This window comes from Numida meleagris, chromosome 9, assembly GCF_002078875.1.
Source record: "Numida meleagris isolate 19003 breed g44 Domestic line chromosome 9, NumMel1.0, whole genome shotgun sequence".
Classification (NCBI taxonomy): Eukaryota; Metazoa; Chordata; class Aves; order Galliformes; family Numididae; genus Numida; species Numida meleagris.
The window spans coordinates 7,738,861-7,761,072 of record NC_034417.1 but is presented as its reverse complement, the minus strand read 5'-3'; the positions used below and the strand labels follow the sequence as shown (position 1 = coordinate 7,761,072).

The 22,212-nt window shown below is 35.4% G+C and overlaps 1 protein-coding gene across 3 annotated transcripts in view; it reads left to right on the top strand.

Annotated features, from left to right (window-relative positions):
* The window catches only part of LOC110403657 (protein unc-13 homolog A-like), a 54,365-nt gene that overhangs the window by 30,949 nt on the left and 1,204 nt on the right, over positions 1-22,212 (top strand). For all 3 annotated transcript variants that reach the window (XM_021407194.1, XM_021407192.1, XM_021407193.1), the window contains one exon: positions 3,421-3,484. In XM_021407194.1, the coding sequence (XP_021262869.1) occupies positions 3,421-3,484 (64 nt within the window). The remainder of the gene's footprint in view (positions 1-3,420; positions 3,485-22,212) is intronic.

The window sequence follows — 22,212 nt, the reverse complement described above, 5'->3', positions numbered from 1 at the left end:
AGCCCACGTGTGTGAAATAATACAACTGCATGGCAGTTGGTAGTGTGGGAGTGGAAACTGCTGATTAAAAAACATCTCATAACATACATTTTTTAAGGAAAAGACAGTGTAACTATTTCAATTTTTCTTCTGTAGTTCATTTCCAGTTGCATTCAGAGTTGATTGAATCAACATTACTGATGAATAGTTAGAAATCAATGCAGGTATTTTAGGCTGTCTGTTGCAAACAAATAAGAATTCAGAGGATGTCATTAAGTTGTCTGGATGTGGCCACGCTGCAATTGCTCTATGATTAACTGTTTTACAACAAAGTCTATTGTGAGATTTAATTTTGCAGAAAATGTCATGAAAATACAAGTTGTCTTTGAAATATTAGACCAATTTTAATGTATCTGGTCAACATAACTGGTAGGGAAAACATCTACTAAATAGAAGTATTGCTGCGATTTTTGTGCTCTATTAAAAATCCTTAGCTTCTGATCTGATTGTAAACAGCTTTCGCTTTTATGTAGGCTATGCGTTCCTGTGCTTGTCTGTTGGTAAATGAACTTAGACTAGAGTGGTTGTTTTGATCCTTACAAAATGGAATTATGCTGTAGGAACAGTGAAATATTATGATTTTTTACTCTTTTTAAAGGATTGTGTTTTACCAAGATTCTTGCTGGTTTACTGGGGGAATTCTGATTACTAGACATGACTCTGTTATTTTCTGACTTAGTGCTTATGTAAAGATCTCCTAATCTGCTTTTTTTCAAAAATTATAGCAGTGTATTTGTCTGGAACAAACTATGGCTCTTGTACCTAGTTCAGTTGGCAGTACGGATCACCTGACAACGGTATCTGCTGGTCTTTGTTACTTAGAACTCCTGTAAAGTGCCACTTGGAGGCTTCATTCAGTCTTGAGAAGCTGTTTTTTGCCAAGTAACTTGTTAGCTTTAATAGATCTGAACAGAAAATTGACAATCATCGATTATCTAAACTGGAGCAGTAACTGTGTTAGCAGGAAGAGGATGGATTAAAAAGCTGCCTCTGCCCTGTCTGTGCTGAGATACTATCTGGCTTGTTTGCATTGGAATAAGGAGTAGTGTGCTGAACAGCCTTATGCGTCTGCACTGCTGAGCAGACTGATCACTCACCACTTTCTAAAAGTAATCCAAACCAGCTAAATGTCTTTTTTTTTCCTGCTTTTGTATGTTATCCTTCAAAACTTGACAACAAACATGACCCTACTTACTGTCAGTTAAGACAATGAAAGGTGTTTCTGTCTTTTCCTTCTGGAACAACATCTGACCTTGAGGTTAATTACTTTTAAAATTCCTGATGCTATTTATTACCTAATATTTCCCATCTAGTCAACAGCTATAAGATGGAGTGGACTAATTATTAGTATAACATGGTTGATTTAGTTTGTAATAATATTTTTTTTTTAAAAAGGAAATAGTAGATGTGAATAGAAAAAAAAATCTTAACCTGCAAATATGCAGCCCCAACGATGAGAGCAGGGTGAGACAAGCCTCTTCATACTTCATTTGCATCATGTTCACTCAGCTGTGCATATCAAAGAGAACATTTTTCTCCTCAAATAAAAGAACACTATTCCAAAAGTCGAAGATAATTATGTAGGAGCATGTGAACCCAAAGTATAATATAAATACTCTGCAACCTTACTTAGTGGATAGGCTGCCATTGTCTTCTATATATTATATCTGTTGTATTTTACTGTATACTTTTATTTTCCCATTTAACAGGCAGTATCTTTTGAATTCATTTGATTCTTGCCAAAGTCCTGGAGATCATACTAATGATATTAACTTGTGCATAACAGCTGTGAACTGAATTAGTATACTTGAACACCGACATTCTTCACGTCTGTGGCGAAACAGTTGTTTAAAGAAATTCCATTATAGCTGTCTTGCGTAATTTCTGAATATGAGGGCATAAGATTTCTGTTTCAAAGATTTCTGTTTATGGTGCTTAGCTGATCGAATGTAAGTTTTTGTTGTGGCGGTTTTGTATTTTTTTTTTCCCTTGTAGATGTTTAGACCATGCCTTGAAAGCCTTATAAGGTAAATGGTTCCAAGATATTCTATCAGTAACTCCATTAGTGCAGTTTTCAAAGAGCAGATGATAGTGCTAATAATTCTGTCTTACAAGGATTTGCCTTTACTGAGAAAATTCAGGGGCTTTCTTTTGATTTTCCTCCTCTCTCTTTTTTTTTTTTCTTTTTCTCCTGCAATTTGATGCTAAAGATCTTGTAATCCTGACTTATGAAGCAGTTTAATGAGGAAACTTGTTCCTTTGTCAATGCTTCTTTATACCCTCTTGATAATATAAAGGTTGGGATCACGTCTTTGCAAGCCAACTATACTCTTAGAATTAATGGAACTCCCTGTAATCCAAAGGAGTTACTGTGAGCCAGTCTTCTCTGCTTGAACGTAGCTTCAGAAGGAATGGATAGAAAAGAGTTGTTTCAGAACTGCAGTCTGATATTGTGCTACAGCAGAGAATATCAGCATGTGGAGTTACTGGCATGTTTACTATATTGGCGCTCTAGTGCCTGCTTATTTTCCTCTGCATGCTGAATCAAGTATGTGTGTGTCATGCAGTAACTTTACAGTTAAATCACCAGCAGATTTGAGGACTCTTCAGTACAAACGTTCTGTTCTATCAACTGTCAACCCAAGCTGAGAGTGTCAGCGTAGGTAGAAATGAGTAGGGGAAATGTGGAGTGAAATGTTTTCCTACCTTTATGTTCAACTGTAATAAAAAACAATAAAAATATTAATCATCAGGACATAATGTTTTTGATACGTAATATTAAATTTTGACAATTACTATATTTAAATATAAAGCTATTTGAAATAGTAGTGTTAGATTGCCATAGATTGTTGCTTTATTTGCCTTTCAGAAAAAGCAGCCTAGATGATTTGTTATAGGTGATAAACAGGTTAAAAGACAAATATTGATCTAGTCCAAAATATTTCAATCAGATATGAATAAAATAAGTGTTCCAAGATGAGGGCTAAAGAGATTGTAATGAAGAGTTTTCCTATATTGTTAAATCTAGCGTGTTTGAAATTGTTATGGGCATAGTAAAGCCACTTATGAATCTATTCAATGATAGAATACCTACTGAACAACTCAACATATTATTGTGTAGGAGGGATGATGCTGTGTGATTTCAGATAAGCTCATTCCTTGCAAGGTAAGAAGTCACCCTTACACTAATTACCAGGAAAAATTTTATGAAATCCTTTTAAATCATGACTTCTGTAGAGCTTGCGCTTTGCAGTATATCTCTAGTATAAAAAGGATACTATATGCAGAAGTACTTAAAAAAAACAGATTATGGCTGTACTTAGCTTTGGCCAGTTTGTCCATATCCTTCTTAAAGATCTTTAATTTTTTTTCTTTCTCCAGGAAAAATAAATATCAAACTGGAAGTAATTTTGCACAAGCAATATGGGCCAGGGCTATTCAGAAGGTAAGAGCTCTTTAAATTATTGATGTGTCAGTGCAATTTGAAGAATTGAGGAAGAACTTAGTATAAGGTTTCTTGTTTAAGTTATTAGTTACAGCAGGATTTGAGGAGATGACTGCCGAGTTTCCATTGGAGCCTATTCCTTCCATTAGTTCTCTACATCCATGTGGTTCACTCTCCCCAAGGTGTTTTTTTTATTCTGAAACAGAAAGAATAACATTCTGAATTAATGCAGAAATCATGATTTCATACATCTAGTTCTGAGTAACTCTGATATCAGCGAAGCTCACTACTTCAGCATTTAAAACAAATGTATTTAAGAAACTGTTTTAACAACTAGAAAGGTTTTATTTTTTACTGATGATATCATTGCTTAAATAGGCTTTTTCTTCATTAGATGTGTTAATGAAGGGAAATTATTATGGCTGCTTGCTCAGTTTCTGGTCAGTAACACTCACAGTTACTAAAACGGACACACTGTTGCCTCACATGAATGGCTGGGATTCACACGTTCTTTTTTTACACAGGTTGCTCAGTAGTACTGTCTGTTGTGTGCCACCTGTGGATAAGGGAAAGGGAATAACTTGTAATTCTTTTAACCTCTTCTTCCTCCATTAAACTGTTTTACTTTGGCTGCTGGTAGCATTTGCCATGGACAAGTGAGCACAGTTGTGCAGTCCTTCCACATAACTCTGTCTCGCAGGTGTAATTCTCCATAGAACACAACTGGTGTAGAACTCCATCTCCTTGCCTTCAACCAGTCTCTCTGAAAGGGCTGTAGGTGCCAGGGAAATTGTACTCCCAGTAGGAATAGAATCTTATTAGTTTAAACTTGACAGCACTGCCATAACTAAGCACTTTTTTATTTCCATGGAAAGGAAATGGGATTAGTGAATGTCACTGGTCAGGACAAGAGGTAGTCCTATGCCTAAACTGAGCACTCCCAGAGCTCTTCATAAGATAATGGTCATATAAAAACAAACCTATCGAACAATACCAATAGTAAAAACTAACAATAAGGAAGCAAACAGACCAAAAAAATAATTTTACCTTTCTAGGAAAAAAAATGTTAAAAGCAAGAAAGTACTTATTGTCATTGACTGAATAGTCCTCTTGGGATGCAGTTTTTGGATGTATTTTTGTGTTGCTTTTGTTTTGTTGCTCATGTTGGTTGCTTGTTTTTTCCTTTTCTGTAGTTCCTTTAATTACCTCTTCTTTTTTTTTTTTGGGTGGCATAGATCTAGATTAGATACTGGGAATAAATATTTTACTGTGAGGGTGGTGAGCCACAGGGACAGATTGCTCAAAGAAATTCTGGGTGCCCCATCTCTGGAAGTGTTCAGGGCCTCGCTTGATGGGACTTCGAGCAACCTGATCTAGTGGAAGGTGTCCCCTGCCTATGGCAGGATGATTGGAACTAGATGATCTTTAAGGTCTGTTCCAACTCAAATCATTCTGTGATCATCTCAAAGCAATTCTAATAAATAGCATGCAGTGTTTGAGTGGAAATTATTTCAGAGTTTTCTCAGATTGATTTGAAAGAATTAAGATAAGCTGTGTGAGAGTCTGTATCTTAACTCCTGCAAAGTCTAATAAAAACTTTGTTCTGTAAAACCTGCTTCTACTCACTGCTCATGCAGTGACTATTATACAGGAGAAAACTAGCTTGTAAGAGGGGAGTTGTGCTTTGAATTAAGATGTAAAAACACAGAAAAATAATGTCATCTGTCACCTTACAGCCTTGCCTCTACTGTAAAACTGCACCTAATAACTTCTGAGAAACATAAAATCTGGTTTTTGATACTTGTAGTAACCTAACAATAAATCGGATTTGTTTTTCTCTGTCATCTGTGCATTTTGTGCATGTAGAAAAGCTCATGTAGCTGCCACATTCTATGTCTTCTTTGTCTTTATTGCACTGATAGTAAAAGATGGTGACCAAACTATTTGGATGTATGCTTTTTATGTTAGCCTATGGTATTGAGAGATTGAGTTAGGCAGTTATGATTAAATATGAGATGACAGCCAGTGTTTCACCAGAGGCACAGCAGCTAATGAATATTTACTCAAACACTGACCAGATAGAAAAAGTGCCAAGCTATTGGTTTGGGGACTTTTTATATTTTAAAAATATAATTGTCCCAGTTTCTGCTTGAAGTAGGTAGACCTTCTTGCAGTTGTTTCGAATATGGGAATACCAAGTGTTAGGGAAATCGCATCTATATTTGGGAGGAAAGAGGAGTTAAACATTTGAGGGGAAAAAAAAACTCTACATAAGGAATAAGTTGTATTATAAAAGACAGTGCAGGTTTAGATACGGTCCTTTAACTGTTGCTCCTCTTGTTGATTGAAAACAAAAATCCAAAATAGAAACCTAAGGAAAACAAGAAAATCCTCTGTTCACTGTTTTGTGAACTTAAAAATAGAATTTCTGTAAGCCAATCCTAATATCTAACAGATTTGAAATCAGAGCTCTTAAGTACTGGCACTGAAAAGATGGATTTAGAGGGTTTGTTTTTTTAACTTCCTGTCAGCCTGAAGTACAATGAAATAGATTTTCTCCTTTCCTCCTTCCCGCCTCCACACCACAGTGTATGTCACTTTCGTTGTATCTTTTGCTAATAATCCTATGTACACAAGAGACACTTATGCTGCAGAAATATAATCATTTGAATAAACAATTGCTGCTGGGTTTTTTTTTAATAAAATACCAAGAATAATAATTGATTTCTAAAGCTAACATTAAAGAGGAGACTACTCGTGTAATGAGTTATACCTTGTACCATTCCACAGCACTGCTTACTAATAATAGTGAGAACTGGAAACAAAAGATGGTGAGTTACTGGCACTATGCTAATTAATGACGTGGAGATAAAAATTTATAGTGGCACAGATTTGCCTTGGCCAGTTTTTCCTATATGCCTTATTTCTTAATTTGTAAAATGAGCATAGTATATTCAGATGTCACAGTGTTTATACCTTCAAAGTACTGAGTGTGTGTTCCACTATTGACAAGATATGATATAGAATTCAGTATTCACTGTGGGTTGTTTTTGTGCTGTTCTTTGTGATTCAGGGTTAACTGTATGATAGATGTTTTGTATGAGAGTACTCACTAACGGAAAGTGTCTGTAGCCAGCATTATTGGTTTATTGCCTTATTCAGAGATAAAATTTGATAACAATACTAAAGCAGAGAGAGCAATGGGGGTTTGGGACTGGGTAAGCAGAAATCACTCTCTGTTTAGGAGCTGTGTTGCTATGAGATTAATGCAAAGTTTCCCTCTATAAGATTTTAACAGGCCCAAGAAACTAAATTTAAAAAAAAAACCTTCCAGTTGAGCAATTTTACATCCCAGCATTCCAAGTATTGTTTGGTATATGTCGTTGAGTATGAATAAATAAATGTTTCCTTAAAATTGTTAATAAATACCCATATCTCAATTAAAATGTAATTATGATGCTTGAGTGACAATCAGCATATTGATTAGACTGAATGACTGTCAGCAAATGAGATGCATTTCTTTGTTTTCTTATTTTATTTCAAAGATCAAAACACTTAAAATCAGAAATGAAATGACTATTTGAAGACAACGAACTTTAAGTGCGCTTTCTTTTCAATTAAGTGAACTTAATCTCAGTGTAATTTCATCCATTTTAAGATATACAGACAATGGTTTAGAATTAATTGATGATATGAGGCAGTTCAAAGTACTGGAGGAGCTGAAAGACTTCCTATGATGTATTTTCGTTACGAATCATTATTGATTTTGTTATTGAGAGGAAAATCATTAAATAGTTATATCAAGTAGTTTGACTTAGGATAAAATTAATCTTGAGTATCTTCTGTCAGAACTTTTTGAGTGCACTTGAAGAGATCAAACTAATGATTCTGAGGTCACAAAGTGGTTGTCCTTTGGTCTTTATTCCAAGATAAATTCAGTCAGCACAGAAAAGCTGTATGATATTTATCAAACTGATACATTTTGGCCTGTTGACAAGACCTCATCAACAAATGTGGATGCAAGTGCATAACAGTAAGGAAAATCTGTCCTTTATTGTCCAGTGTTAACTCTCGAGGAGGAAAAGGAAGGGGTGCATGAGCCTCTTGTGTTTAACAACCAAACACAAGAAAAATCTTAAATGACTGAAGCCTGAAATATATGGTTATAAGTAGAAATAATGGATTAGAAATTGAGTTAATAGGCCAGGATATCTCTCACGTGAGAGGTATGAAGGAAAGGCATGGTAAGAAATATAGCAGCTAGTTGTATGGAAGTGATTGCAAATAATTTAACACAGATTACTTATAATACTAGTTATAATTGGCCTATGTTTCAAATGAAAAATTATTCCTTCAATTTGAATTGTGTCTCATGATTTATGTGCAATTTGTATACAATCTAAAGAGAGAAATACACTTTGGTTTTATTTTTCCCCTAAAATCAATGTGAAACTTAAAAATTGCTGCCTTCATTTCATTGAAGGTGTTAAGGATAACAGACCCCAGGAAGAACCTTAATGAGTTGCTGTACATCATATCATTTGAGATATGTTATGCAAGGATAGAAAAATATTGCTTTACCTTGTAAAAGTAAGATACAGTTATTCATAACAAAATCAAACAAGCAACCTTGTTGAAACTCTCCTCCAGAACATACTCTCTTCCAGAATTAAACATGAATGTTCTCTTCTGCTTCAAAGAGAGACCACTGATATTTTTTAGTTTATATTTTATTTTTCTCTGTTTTATCTGTTTCCAGCAATCCTGTTACAGTGACATACAGGGTGTCTTTGGACTCACAGTAATTAATTTATTACTGGTTTTAATGAAACTCTGTGGCTAAATTGATATACTGCAGAATTATACAGCTACTGGAGCATATTTGTAATTGAATTACAGAGCATTTTGTGAACATTTGAGGTGGTACTTGAAAGACTGAAATGTAACAGTGTTATAAGAGAAAGTTTACAAGGGAGAATGTGTACTTCACGTAAGTCAGGCAAAAATAACCTTGTTGGTATGAGTGAGCCAGAGTGTCCTTCAAGAACACCTTTCTGTGGAAGGAATAGATAGCTTTTTGGAATGCAGTACAGATGCTGAAGATGAAGTTAGGATTGTTGAAGGCAAGGATACATTAAGTTATAAAGAGTTGGAGATCTTAATGATAAGAATTGGCAGAGTACATCTTGTAATAGCAGGAATGGTAAGGAAGTCCAAGGGTGAGGAGGGGAGAGAAATATGGATATGACCAGCAATTGTACCAGTGGGAGGTGTAGAACAGGAAGAGCAATGAAAGCATCTGAGAATGGAGTGCTGATGAAATCCTGGCAGAAGGAATGATAGCTAATGAAATTCTAATGAAAGATAATGTTGGAATCTAAGCAGGTACTTCAGAGAGAAGGATCGGGAAAAAAATATCCAGGAGAACAAATTACCATGCTTCCAGGCTTGTAATAAATGACATGGCCCTTTGCTCCAGCAGTCCTGGCACCATGAGCAGGGCTGTTGCAAGCATTCACCTTTTACAATCATTGCAGAATCTGCTTTAGTGTTCCTGCCTCACTGTTATGAACTTTTCTTGTGATCTATTCTTTCACAATCCTTACTTATTTCCAAATTTTTCTTTGGTGGTTTGGTCTTTATTGCTGAATCTTTCCATGCCACTGCTGTTTGTATCAAGTCTCAAGAAGACTCTTAATTAGCACTGTTAGTCTGGCTGTCATTCATATACTTGAATTTAAGTTCATGACTAAGGCCTGTGTGGAAAGGAGATACTGTAATGTTCCCTACTAGGTTGTTTTTTTCCAAAGAGCTTTGCAATATACAAAGAGGCTCTGCAGACAGGATAAATGTAACTTAAGAGCAAAACAATTTTTTATTTCTTAATACAAATAATAGAAAGCTAGGATTAATAAATTACTAGGCTAATCACTAATATGTGTATCACCCTGATAAGTCTGTATTTCTGTTTTGTTTTCATATTCTACTGGATGATCAAAGTGGGGAAGGGCTGTTCTGCTGCTTCTTGGAGTAGGCTGATACTCGCTGACATTGAATTGCCATTTTCCAATTCCGTTTCCTACTGTCTCTGCCTCCCAAACCCTTTTATACCTTTTTGTACCACCAGCACATTAGCAGCTCAAGGATTTCAGAGTTAACTTTGCTCTTCTTTTCCCGTTTTTGTTTGTATTGTCCCATATCCCCCCTCCCTCCCCCCTCTTATCTCATTCACACCTTAATTACAGCTTTCTCAGTAGAACCCAGCCAAGGTCATACACCTGTATGGATCAAAGAACACCAGAACTCCCTGGCTGAAGGCAACAAATCCATTTCCTCAGCTGGGATGGGAATGCGTGCACTGTCAGAGCATGGAGAGGTCCAGGAAAGTCTAATGCTTATAGTTAGATCTGTGGTAGTGCTTGCATAAAATATGGGTTATTTTCTCTGGAACCAAGGTGTAAAGAATCAATGGAAATAAATTACTTTTAAAGAGGTAATGATAGAAATTGACTTCTATAATAGGGCAGTGAGAAAAAGCTGACAACTTTATTACTCTGAGCTCATTATTCTTCCAGTTTATATGTAAATTTTAAGAAAGTAAAAATTAGTGTTTGCATGATGCATTTGAAAATTAACTATTTTAAGATAAAGGGGGAAAAAGTATTCAAGAGTATGCATCAAATATACGTATTTTTTGTGAGCCTTGGACCATTTTAATTCATGCAGAGATCAGCTTGTTCTTCTACATTTATTAGAAAGCTGCACAATTGGTAAGTTAGATTATTGTTATGAGGAATAATGATAGATATTCTGCTAAAATGTTTAGTGCTTTCTTCCATAATTGGAGAGAGCTTAGTAGAGCAATAGTACAATTTAATACTTACTTTCTGTGATAACTGAAGGGATGCATGTATCAATAGTAGTATCTGAAGAGATTAGTTATTGCAAAAAGTCTTTTAAGTGTTGCAAAACGTAAAGGGATGCAATAATAGTCAGCAAAATATCAAGCTAAAATGAATTCCTTGCATGAAAAGTGGCAACTGAGTTGAATTCTTGGTTGTTAAATTTCCTCAGCAAGGATTCTGCTCTCATAGGCAAGAAAATCCAGCGGTTTCTAGGGTGTACCCATTGCTGGAGGGGAACAACGAGCAAGGAAAGAGTGCGATGGGATTATGCTCCGGGAGTAACATATCTTATTCTTAAATTAATACTTCATTTCAATACCATTGTGACTTTAGGTTCTTGATATACCCAAATGGGAGAAAACTTTATTTTCTCACCTGAAATATGCTTAGATATTGGTCTTTCTTAGTGTGTGTTTGTTTCTTTGGCTTACGTGTTGTCGTTCTTTCTAAAACAAGAGCCGACTTCTGCTTAACAGCTGACCTAAATCTGTTATGATTTAAAAAGTGTTGGCATGTTCTCTGTTAATTTTAAAAATATGTTTCACTTAATGAAATTTAAACTGCATAATTTCTTAAATAGCAGTAAGTTTAAAGGAACTGTGTTAGGAGCTTTAGTGGAGAATAAGTAATGGTCTGAGCCTGCAAGTCTAAAGAAACTCCAAGATACCTACCATTATAGTCATCTTGAAGTTGGATCTTGAACAACTCACAGATGGATCCCATCCACTTATATCAAGATTTGTGAATCACGAGTAGTTTTGTCTTTTCCCTTCTAAAAATAAGCCTTTATATTGAGAAGGCAGTGAGGATTACCATAGGGAAAATAACCACTGTATGAGCGAAGAATATTTTTAAAACTCAGTACGTTCTCCCCAGTAAAAGGGGATGTATATTATACATTCTTTTGTATCTTTAATAAATTAGAAATTATTTTAAGCGTTGCAGACTTGAGAACTTTCCATAGGTTTAAAAAAAAAAAAAAGTAAAAGCCGTGTGATACCTCCCGTAATGGTGCGGCTGTCGTAGCTCGCACAACTCTATTGGAAATCAGCGCCGGGCAGCCGCGATGCAGGGCCGCCAGGTGGCCAGCAGGGGGCGCGCTGGGAGCGGCACGGCGGCTCTCGCCCCGCCCGGCGCAGCGGGCTACGTGCCGGCGGCCTGGCAGCGGCACCCGGGGCTGGGACCGCCGCGGCGGCACTTCCCCTGCATCTCCACTCCTTCCAATGTGGAAGAAAAATCGAATCTCTGACTAGGCTTAGAATAGTATGATTTAGGAACTGATTGATTGGGTTTATTTTTAATTGATTCGGTGTAAGGATTGACACAGTTGTTGCCTTTTTTTAGTGAAGGAGAAGGAATATTCCTCCCCTCATCAGCCTGGGGAGGTGGAGGATGGGATAGGGGGAGCTTAATTCTGTGGCAGCTTTTACAAACTTCAGGCCGAGAGTTATCATTAAATATGAATTGCTTCCCATCAGTTGTAATCATCATAATTTCAGTATAAGTAATGAGCAATAGAAATAGTCAATTAATGTCCTATAGGATTTATTTAACGCTGGTTTTATTGCCTAAAAATAGCAATGGACATTACTGAAATATTTTCATTTGACAGACTATTCCTAAGCAATAGGAATTGTCTACTGTTGCTGAATTTTGTGTATGTCTGTAAAAATATATATATCACTCTGTAGGAAAAGCTTTGTCCCATTTTCTTGGTATAATTGAGTTCCAAATATAAAACTGCTTTGTCTGTGAATATTACACTATATTTTAAGTGGATTTGTTCTGCAGGCTGAGCTTGATATCCTGAAGTGTAATTTAGCTTAAAGAATGAAGTAATTACTAGTACAGTTTGGGTGCAGATGGACTCAATTTTTTTTATAAGCTAAGTCATAATGTAGGTTGACGAGATTAATAAATCTGCACAAGTTTTTACCATTTTGGAATTACTAAATTCATTTTTCCCTTATGGAAGTCTTCTGGAGTTTAAGTTACTGAATCGGGATCAAGGAGTGCTACTATGTGTTTTCTCACCTACAACAGTACTTTGCTAAATCATAGCAACAGTAAGAGAAATTACTGGATACACTGAAGTGGTTTCAGAATTTTATTCATTTATAATAGTTTGTTGTTATTATTTTAAAGATGCTTCAAAACAGAAGGAACAAGTATTCTTTTATTAGAAAATATGTGAAAGATTATATTCACAGTGTGTTCTGCAGTTGTTGGAGTGATTTCTTTTGTCTTGGAGATGTGAAGCCGTGTGGAAGTATTCCTCTGTGTTATTAATCTGAGTTCAAGTTAGCAGTGACTACATTAGTAGTCACTTGATTAAAACTATGAACACTCCTTAATCAATTCCCCCCACAGTAGTTGCTCATATTATGGCTGTCTTGGTATGGAGAAAATTACCTTTCTTTTACATCTTAAAATTGTACAATTTCATCTTGAGTTAGAGCCTCCTCAGGTAGTGGTCACAGCACCAAGCCTGGAGGAGTTTAAGAAGTGTTTGGGCAATGCTCTTAGGCATATGCTATAATTTTTAGGTATTCCCATATAGATCAGGAGTTGGACTTCGGGAACCTTTTGGGTGGCTTCCAGCTCAGGGTTTTCTCTTCTGCTTTATATGAGTTAGTGTTTTTACAAAGCCACGTATATGTTCCTGGAACTTTTTTGCATCTGCTTTTCTACAAATGCAACTTAATTGGCACTATATTCTTGATACTGAGAACTTTTGACCAATGACAGATGAGTGCTTCAAGGAATTATTGCTAACAGTCATGGTCATGAAATCCTGGAAACAGGCATACAGAATAGCTGTTCTTTTCATGAAGCCTTTTAGATGCCTACTGGGGGTTGGATGATGTTGTTGGTTTTGGACAGGGGTAGTGTTTTGTTTTTGTTGCTGTTTTTCTTCTTAGCTGGCTGGATAAGGTGGTTGCTGGCACTATCAAAGTACGAGGATTGGCTAAAACAGTGTAACAGAAACTGCAGCATATGTATGTAATCTGTTAATTGTACACATGGTCGTTACATTGTTAACACTTGGTGAATTACATTACATCGCTGTCAACTCTTAAAGGTGCATATTTAAGGCCAGCTTCATCAGTGTGTGAGGGTAGTGACAAGTAACTAAGAAAATGCAGATAGCCTATGTGTTAGTTTACTGAGAGCAGTATGGATGCCTTTTCAAGATGCACATTCCAGTTTTATATCAGTCATTACCGTACGAGTAATGTCTGAACAACTAACACCTTCCAGATTGGTATAAAAATACTCTACACATGGACTTCATGGTTGGACTCAACGATCTCTAGAGGTCCCTTCCAACCCCTATGATTCTGTGAAGTTGCTTGAAGGTGACTATATTAATGACATGTTATGAGTAATACTATTTGCAAACATTTTATTGAATGAAAAGATCATTTTTGCAGAACGTTCTCAGTTTTATTGATTGTAGTCACAAGGCCATCTGCTTAATCTTGACAAAAACATAGCTTTTTTTTTGACTGTCTACAGTTGGTGGCCTTGTTTGATTAAGCTGCCCAATTATTTATTTACTTTCATCCTTAATAAGCCATTCTATTGATTGAGACACTACTGCTGCACCTCGTGTAATTAGGACTATATCACTGAAAATTTATATCAAATGACTATTTCCTATTGTGTGTATACAAAGTTTTATTGTATTCCTGTTGGCATGCAACATGGTAGATCTGACGCATCATCTTCTGTAAGTTTAGACAGAATATTAAGTAATTGCTCCAGGCTAATTACTACAATAAGATTTGAATAATAAAGCATTCATTAATCTGGTTCTTAGCTATAAATCTAATTAAAAGGAGTATTTATAGGCTGTGTTCATTTCAAGAGAACATCATAATGATCCGTCATTATTTTATAATGATATGCCAAAAAAAAAAAAAAAATCCAAACTACTAATTTTATCACAGGGGGTGATAGTATTCTGGAACTGTTCAATCTGTAAATCATACTTCAAAAGCATTATGTTGCAAGATCTCATTGCTAATAATACAGTGATAGCAGAAAATGAAATCTACAACCAGTAGAGCTTTACATAACTGTTGCTAGAAAATGCTGAATGCTTTTAAGTGCTACCATTTACTCAAGGTGTCATTAATGTCTTTTAGAAGAAAATAACTGAATTAGTAGTTCCATTGTTACTAGTGTGTCAACACTGACCAGAAATTTCAATTTTTAATTTTTATACAGGAATTACACGTAATTTGTGAGTGTAAAAAACTTAATATCTTATATGGCATTTCAGTGCTGTTATCTCCCAAGATTGAAGTGGTAACGGTAGCCTTGTGGCAGCATACATGTACACATGTTAAGTAAATCTTATACAGTTCCATTATATGTATGCTTCTTTGAAAGTAGGTGGTTTCATGTCAGACTGCTCTACAGTTCTTTGTGTGCCAAGGTTTAAAGCATATTTAATATGCTGGTTGTGACCTCACACACACTGTTAAATATTTAACATTCAAAAAAAAAAACCCACAAAAACAACAACAAAAAAAGGAACATTACATTCTGTACAGGATAATGATTTACTTCCTGCATGGACAATAATAATAATCTATTCTGCTTTTTGAATCCAAATAAATGACTGAGTTCTACTGTCTAGGAATTAAATGGAAATACACAAAATACTCCGTGTGGGGGAAAAAGGAGTGATGCCTGTTATCTCGAGCATCCTTTAATTAAGATGGAATTTTAATTGCTATGAACCTGTGTAGCAGATTAATTTAATAAGAATGAAAAAATCAGCTCTTTGGGAAATCCCTGCTGAAGGAGAAAGCTGTACAGTTGTTTCTCTAGGTGTCATATCAGACTGATAAAGTGTTAGGTGAACCATGGCCCTACTAAGCAAGAGATATGATCTGTCACTGTTATCCTTGTGGCCAGCGATGCACCTGCTAGCTCTCAGGAAACACTGCCTGTGCTGTTTCTGTGAGCGAGGGTTCTCTGTAAGCCTGTTTTACTCCATCTGTGAAGTGAAAGGGGCTGCCTTCCACGCAGGAAGGCTGTGGCTATTGCAGTGAATACTGCATCCAGAAGCAGTGGCAGAAGAAAACAGCAATGGGTGAAGTTACCAGCACCAAAAGCGCCAGGAGGATTGCTGTTCTCTCGTGTTGATGTTGTATTTGACCAGGAGTACAACGCTGACTCCCATCTTGCTATCATAGCAGAGAAATAAATCTGAGAATTAGTAGCTGTGCTGGTAGCAGAACGAATTAGTAGCTATAAATACAATTGCTCTTAGCTGTTAGAACAAGTTGTAGGAGGGTGGGGAAAAAAAGGGGAGAGAAAGCCGGGGGGTGGGAGAAAGGTTTTAATGCTGCCTAGGGAATACGATGGAATTTTGAACAGATATTGTTGCGGACTAACAGCATGCCTGATTGCACTTGAGTTGAATCACTGAGAAGCAGCCTCATGTTTGTACTGTACCGCTTCTAAGGCTGAAGGAAGAATGGGAAAATAGGAATGGATTTGTGCACAGTATTTCTTCATAAAAGGAAAATAATATAAAGATGGTGGTATGTAACTTGTATTTTATTGGTTTTAAGAAGAATTTAATCCAGGTACGTATCTTCTTCATATTTTTGTATCTGGTCTGCATACATTTTTCTGTTTCCTTTGTTTCCTTTCCTTGTTTTCATTCTGAGTGTACCTCCTGCTGTTCTAGCTAATGGGATGCATTGATTTGTAACTGATTTTCTTTGTAATGCTACAATGTTGATGAAACTGTCAGGTCTAGCAGACTATTCTGCTGGACAATTCAACAATTCTTTAGAAAGTGTGTGTTTGGGGAGGGCTTATTTTGCTATGTTGGTAAGTTTACAATGTTGAATTAGTGTAGTATTTGATTTAAAATGAGTTGAAACATTTTAAATAATATAAAAATCTATGTTAAATATTTCAAATATGGATATGTGGTGAAAATATAGTATGCTTTGCTTATATCACTTCATACTTTTTTTCCTAGTTCATCATAGGATTAGTAATAAATTGAGCTTTACAGATGCTTGTGTATTTCTGGGTCTTGATTAATCTTCAAGATGAACACCCTGCAGCTTTGCTTTGTAAAGACAGCTTCCTCAGAATACATGCTTGATTCTGCTCCAAAGCTAAACCAGTCTGTTAGAATACCTTTCCTTATCTACTTTCCAACCCACAGGCTAAGAAAATGCAAAGCTGTTTAATACTTTTCTTGTACATCATTAAAGTATGCATTAATGTTCTGTCTCTGGCACTTTTAGAGACTGTTTTACAGAAGCTGAAAGTATTTTCTTACTAAGAGACTGGTGATAAATTCTGTATTAAGTAAGGGGAAGAACTATGAAAATTTAAAAATTCAGTTGTATTAATTGAACTCCAACTTTCTTTAGTCCTATGTGTCCTGTTGCATTTCTGTCTAGTAGAACAATTAAATGTAGTAAAATAGAGATACAATATAAAACAATGTGTCTTTAAATTAATAACACTAACATTTGTCTTTTAATAGGTGTGTCTAGTAAAAAAAAAAGAGTGTATTAAAAACATTTAAGAAAAAAATAACACTTATATGATTGTTTAGAAGTCCTGAGATCTCTTAAAACGTTTTCTTTAAAGATTCTGTTGCATTGGTAATTTGGCTGCAGGCCAGGTTTCAGTAATATTTTTCTGTAACATCTTGGTACAGAAAGGGTTAGTATCAGTTCTGGCCTCTTAATATTGGAGTTAACCTTTAGCTGACAGGAATTATTGTGCCTTGAAAGATTTCCTTGGTGTTGCACTATTTAATTGCTTTCTGATGTGAGAATTAACTCTGTTCATCATAAAGATTTTATCATTTTTCACAGAGGAGGTGATATGATGCTTGTATTCTGAATGCAGCTGCCAGTGATTACATAAAATAGATGACTTTGGTGTAATATGCAACTATGATTTGACAATCCATAGCAAACAAATGAAATGAAAACTTAGTTATTTGAAACATCTGACTGTTCTAAAACTAGTGCATACAATCAATGTACTGAGGAAAGTGTTGAGAGAACAGTGTTGAGACTTGAAAGTGTCAGAGAAAAGGAATTTAAGGTTAAACCGTTTTGTTCACAGTCTGTTATTAAGGGCATTATGATAGAAATTATGGCGTAGTGTAGTCTCAAAGACACATTTCATAAAGCAACAAGCTGTGATACGAGAAAAATATTTTTTCAGTGGAATTTACACAAACTGCAGAGTTGTTTAAAGGTCTTCTGTCACTACACTGTTTACTTGATCCTGCTCTGATGTCAGCACAGTGTTGTCATAAGGGCTGTATATGAGTGTGGGAGTAGCTGGGAAGTCACAGGTGAAGTACTGAGACTCCAGAGCATTATCAAGCTGGAGGAGAAGGCTGATAGCTCAGACTATCTCCCAGATCATAAAAGTATCAAAGGCTGAAAATTCCCAATTTTCTTTTAACTGTAGTGTTGTGAAAATACAGGAGGAATGAAGTAGTAGATTCTGTCTCATGAAACCATTGCAGTAAAACAGAAGCTTTGAAATATAAAAATTCTTTGGCACCTAAGAAGGTTCTTGTGCAGGTTTTGTTTTTATCACCTATGTCATTCAATTAAGTTCATAGCTTTAAAGTAGGGGTGGAAATCTAACTACTACTCTACAGATGTCAGTACATAGTAGCAAAGGAAGAGGAAATGTTCTTAGAATTTTATTTTTGAGGCAAACTTAGAAATATGTTTTATGTCTACCATACTTGTTAGTGAACATCAGCTCAGGTGTTTGGCAAGCTCAGCTCCTGTTTGTCTGCCTGCTCACTCTAGTGTATGCTAGATAGTGTATACTATCAACAGTAGCTGTGGTGGTTTAAGCTTGTGACTTTTTTCAAATATAAGAAGTGCAAATGGTTGCTACTATTCACCAGATGAAAGATATCTTTTCTAAAAATTATTTCATATTTTTGTATCATAAAAGTATAATTAGCTACACTATTAGCATATTTCAGAAAATACTTAAAATCTTTTTGTGGGGGAAGGAAGGAAGCCAGACAGCTTACAAGTTGCATTATTTCACAGATATTTTTTGTAAGTGGCTTTAAATAGCAACAAGAGAGGAAAAAAGAAAAGAAAAAAAAGCCACCAGCCACCCTAGGAAAAAGTCCTCCAAAACAAACAAGCAAAAAAATCATACTGTTCAAAATTATCCATACAGTGTGGATTGATTTAGTTCAAATGTGGTCCAAAGCTCCATGGGAGACTCTATCCAGAAGGGGTCTAATTCATGGCAGAGAATTGCCTGTCCTGTAGCTCATGCCAGCACAGTTAGTGGATTAAAAATCTATACCTGTGAGAAATTGATGAATATGCCTCATACTGACTTAGTAATACAATTATGCCCATAATCTTAGCAAATAACTTTCATTTTCAGGTTTTCCTTTCCTTCTGTAGCCTGCACTTAAATAGGAACAAGATATTAAGTACTATTGTCCTTAAAGATTCCCACTTTTTGACATGAAAATGATGACTAAAAATAAGATCAGGTAGGACAACATAAATGTATAGCTGTAAAAAAGAGGGGAAAGAATAGTTTTTCTATTGTTCTTCTTTTTATACTACACTGTTGTGGTTGTTTTTTGTTTTTTTTTTTTAAAGAGAGAAAACAGCTAGAAATATTAAAGAAAAAAGTTAGGCAGATAATATTGAAGCTGTGTTCCAAACCATGTGCAGTCTACTTCACTCTTGTGTGCATTAATATATTCAACTACTCTATAATAAGTAGTCTACTACTCTCCAAATGGAGCCCATTTTAACTTCAGGAATGTGTTAAGCATCTTTTTACATTTAAATGTTACTCTATCATATTGCATAAATCTTTCCTTTGATTGCAGGTTTACTTAAGTCATTTTCTTGTGATGAATGAAGTGGTTTTGAATATATTTTGCTTCAAACATAATTTTCATGTTTGTAATATGAATACCATACTACAAATTTCTTTCTCAGAAGAAAACCTCTCAGAGAAATGCAAACAACATGAATTTACACAAAGCTGTGGAGAATAGTGCAACTTAAGAAATAAAAATAAAAATAAATTAAAAATCACACCTCTTTGGATGAGTTTCACACTTTGTTGTATTGGTTACATGTCCTGTAATAGAATAGTAACATGATTGGTTAGATGGTGATTAGATACAGTAATAGCTGCATCCATAAACAAATATCAGTTGATAAGCAATACGTAGTGAACTTTCTAAATGGTGTTAGAGGACAAGAGGAATAGCTTTTTAGCCAGATGAAGTGAGTGCAACTCTTTACTGTTAATGATATTAAAACACTAGAAAGTAAGTTAGCTGGATAATGTGAAAAAAGATAAAAATGTTCATAGGAGGATGTTGTGAAGCTTCAAGCCAAGGTATATGGCATATGTCACGACTTCTGTGGCTGCTTTCTGGCAGTCAATTTGTTTCCTTTCTACTTCATTTGGACTGATGTCATTAAGACTGATGTTGCCCATCCAAGATTATTTTTTAAAATTACCATAAGAGCAGCAAATCTGCATCCAGCTGAGGCATAAGTTTTGTGTTCTGGTGGCATTCCATGCTCTCATTTGAATACTGGGGAGAAAATCTCTGGGCAGAACTCTGCTGAGAAACTTCTGAAACAGAGGAGATCAATCCAAAAGATTTATTGTTGTTAAGCCCCTCTTTGCCAGGGTCTGCATGCAGGTCAGCTACACATCATGCAGCATTAGCATCAGTATTGCTTTATCTTGAGAGATTCACCAATAACACAGATCATAAATGTCAGTATTTAAGAAGAATATAAGAAGAATTTAGAATATAATGTAACAAATAATAGTTCCAAATTAAGTTCTTGCGTATTGTCATTTGACATGCATTTCAGTGTAATGTTATGGTTATTGTAAATTATTGAAATAATCTGGAGGCTATGAAAATTTTAGTGTAGGTTTCACCTAGCAGGCATAAGTACACTGATTGAAGTACAGTTGTGTCAAAGTACCCTTATTCCCAGGTGACTATTAAAATCATACTTGATAAATGTGTAAATCTGAATTATGGTTATCCTGCTATTGATTTCTTCTGTTCCTGGAAGTAACGAAGACTACTTTAACCTCAGTTCGTTTAGCTACAAAGATGATTTTTTACGTTTTGTTTGTGGTTACTTTATTTCTGCAGAATGCCAGCAGTGATCTACCTATTCATTTTGATTTGATAAAAATGGAAAAGTAAATCTGAGAATCTATGAGGATCTTGTGTTTGGACTTGTGACTAAGCACATTGCTCACATTCTTTAAAAGCTGCTATTTTAACTGATCCCCTGCATCTCTTCTACCTCGTGCATTAGTTTTAACTTTGAGAATAAGATTGTTTATACCTGATGCTTCCAGCTGAAGAGCTGGATGTTACCTTGCTACTAACAGTATTCTTAGAATCAATTCAAGTTTAATAATCAAGATGAATGATAAAAGCCTGAATTTGGACTTCCTAAGGGGAACATATGTAAGAAAGCATCCTTGTGTCTTTTTTTTCCACAGAAGGAACACACTAATGACTTCATTTCTAATATCACAATCTATGTGTTCAATGGTACAACTTTTAATTTACAAGTATTTTAAATTATCTCTGATAAAGAATGTAGATCAGGGATTGGATAAAAGAGTGGCTGGCTATGAAAGCAAGGTTCTTTTACAAGAAGTGATTAAACCTCATTTAAAATGAATAAAATGTTCCAGATTACAATGATTACTTCATTACTTCTTGTTGCTTTCTAGGCTGAGATGATAAACAAGCCTTCTAGCTTGTTTCTACATTGTTGGTATCTTTTCAAGGAAGTCTGAGCGACTTGAGAGAAGTTTCTATAAGAGGGCACTTAAAATGCTGTCAGTTGTTTGGGCAGAGGAGGCAGGCAGTCACTTCAAATTGTGTTCAAGAAACGGTTATAAAAATTCAGTTTAATTGCTTTATACTTGACAAGTTTTTCTACTTCTAGAAACGTGCCTTTGAGAAGTGTCCCAGGATAGTTCAATCCTCTAATAATACGTGAAAGCTAGAGAGCATCAGCTCTAGAGAGGGAGAGTTTTTGAAATAGTCTGAGATGCCATTTGCATACCTTAAAAATTGTATGCCATTTTCACTGAATGAACACTCTTTTTCCAAACATTTATTGCTTTTATTTGACTTTTAATACTCTGAAATCAGGTGTAAACCTGGAAGAAGGAAATAGTCATCAGAGCTATGTATGTTTAAAAATATTTTCCACAAGTATCTTACCTTTCATGAAACAACAGTCAGCAACTTTGGAAAGGATGAAGACTATTGTGTAGTTTTGTTCTGTTTGTTTTTGGCCTGCCTCATAATTTGGTTATAAACTGGATAAGAAATATCTTCTTATCCAGCACTCCAGAAGGCAACCAGATTTTGCTTGGGTCTATTAAACATGGTGCATTTTCCTGTTGCTGCTTGGATCCTAGTTAAGGTATTATAAGGAAAGTAATTAATAGTAACATCCATGAAGACAAGGCTCATAATGAAAGTGCAGTATTTTGAGGCATGTGAGCAGTCTATAATGCTTCATACATTACTATACCATTTGCAGACTGGAAGGAGAATTCATAACTTATATCCTGTACCCCTCTTATGCTACCACAGAGTAAGTTTTAAACTTCATGTAGCCTGTATTTGTATGAACTTCTTATTCTGCCAAAGAATTTTTAGCTGGTTAATAAACTGAAATGGTCATTTTAAGGATTACTTTTTTGGATTTTTCTAAGCTATTTGTTTTATTGTTTTATCCTGAAGCT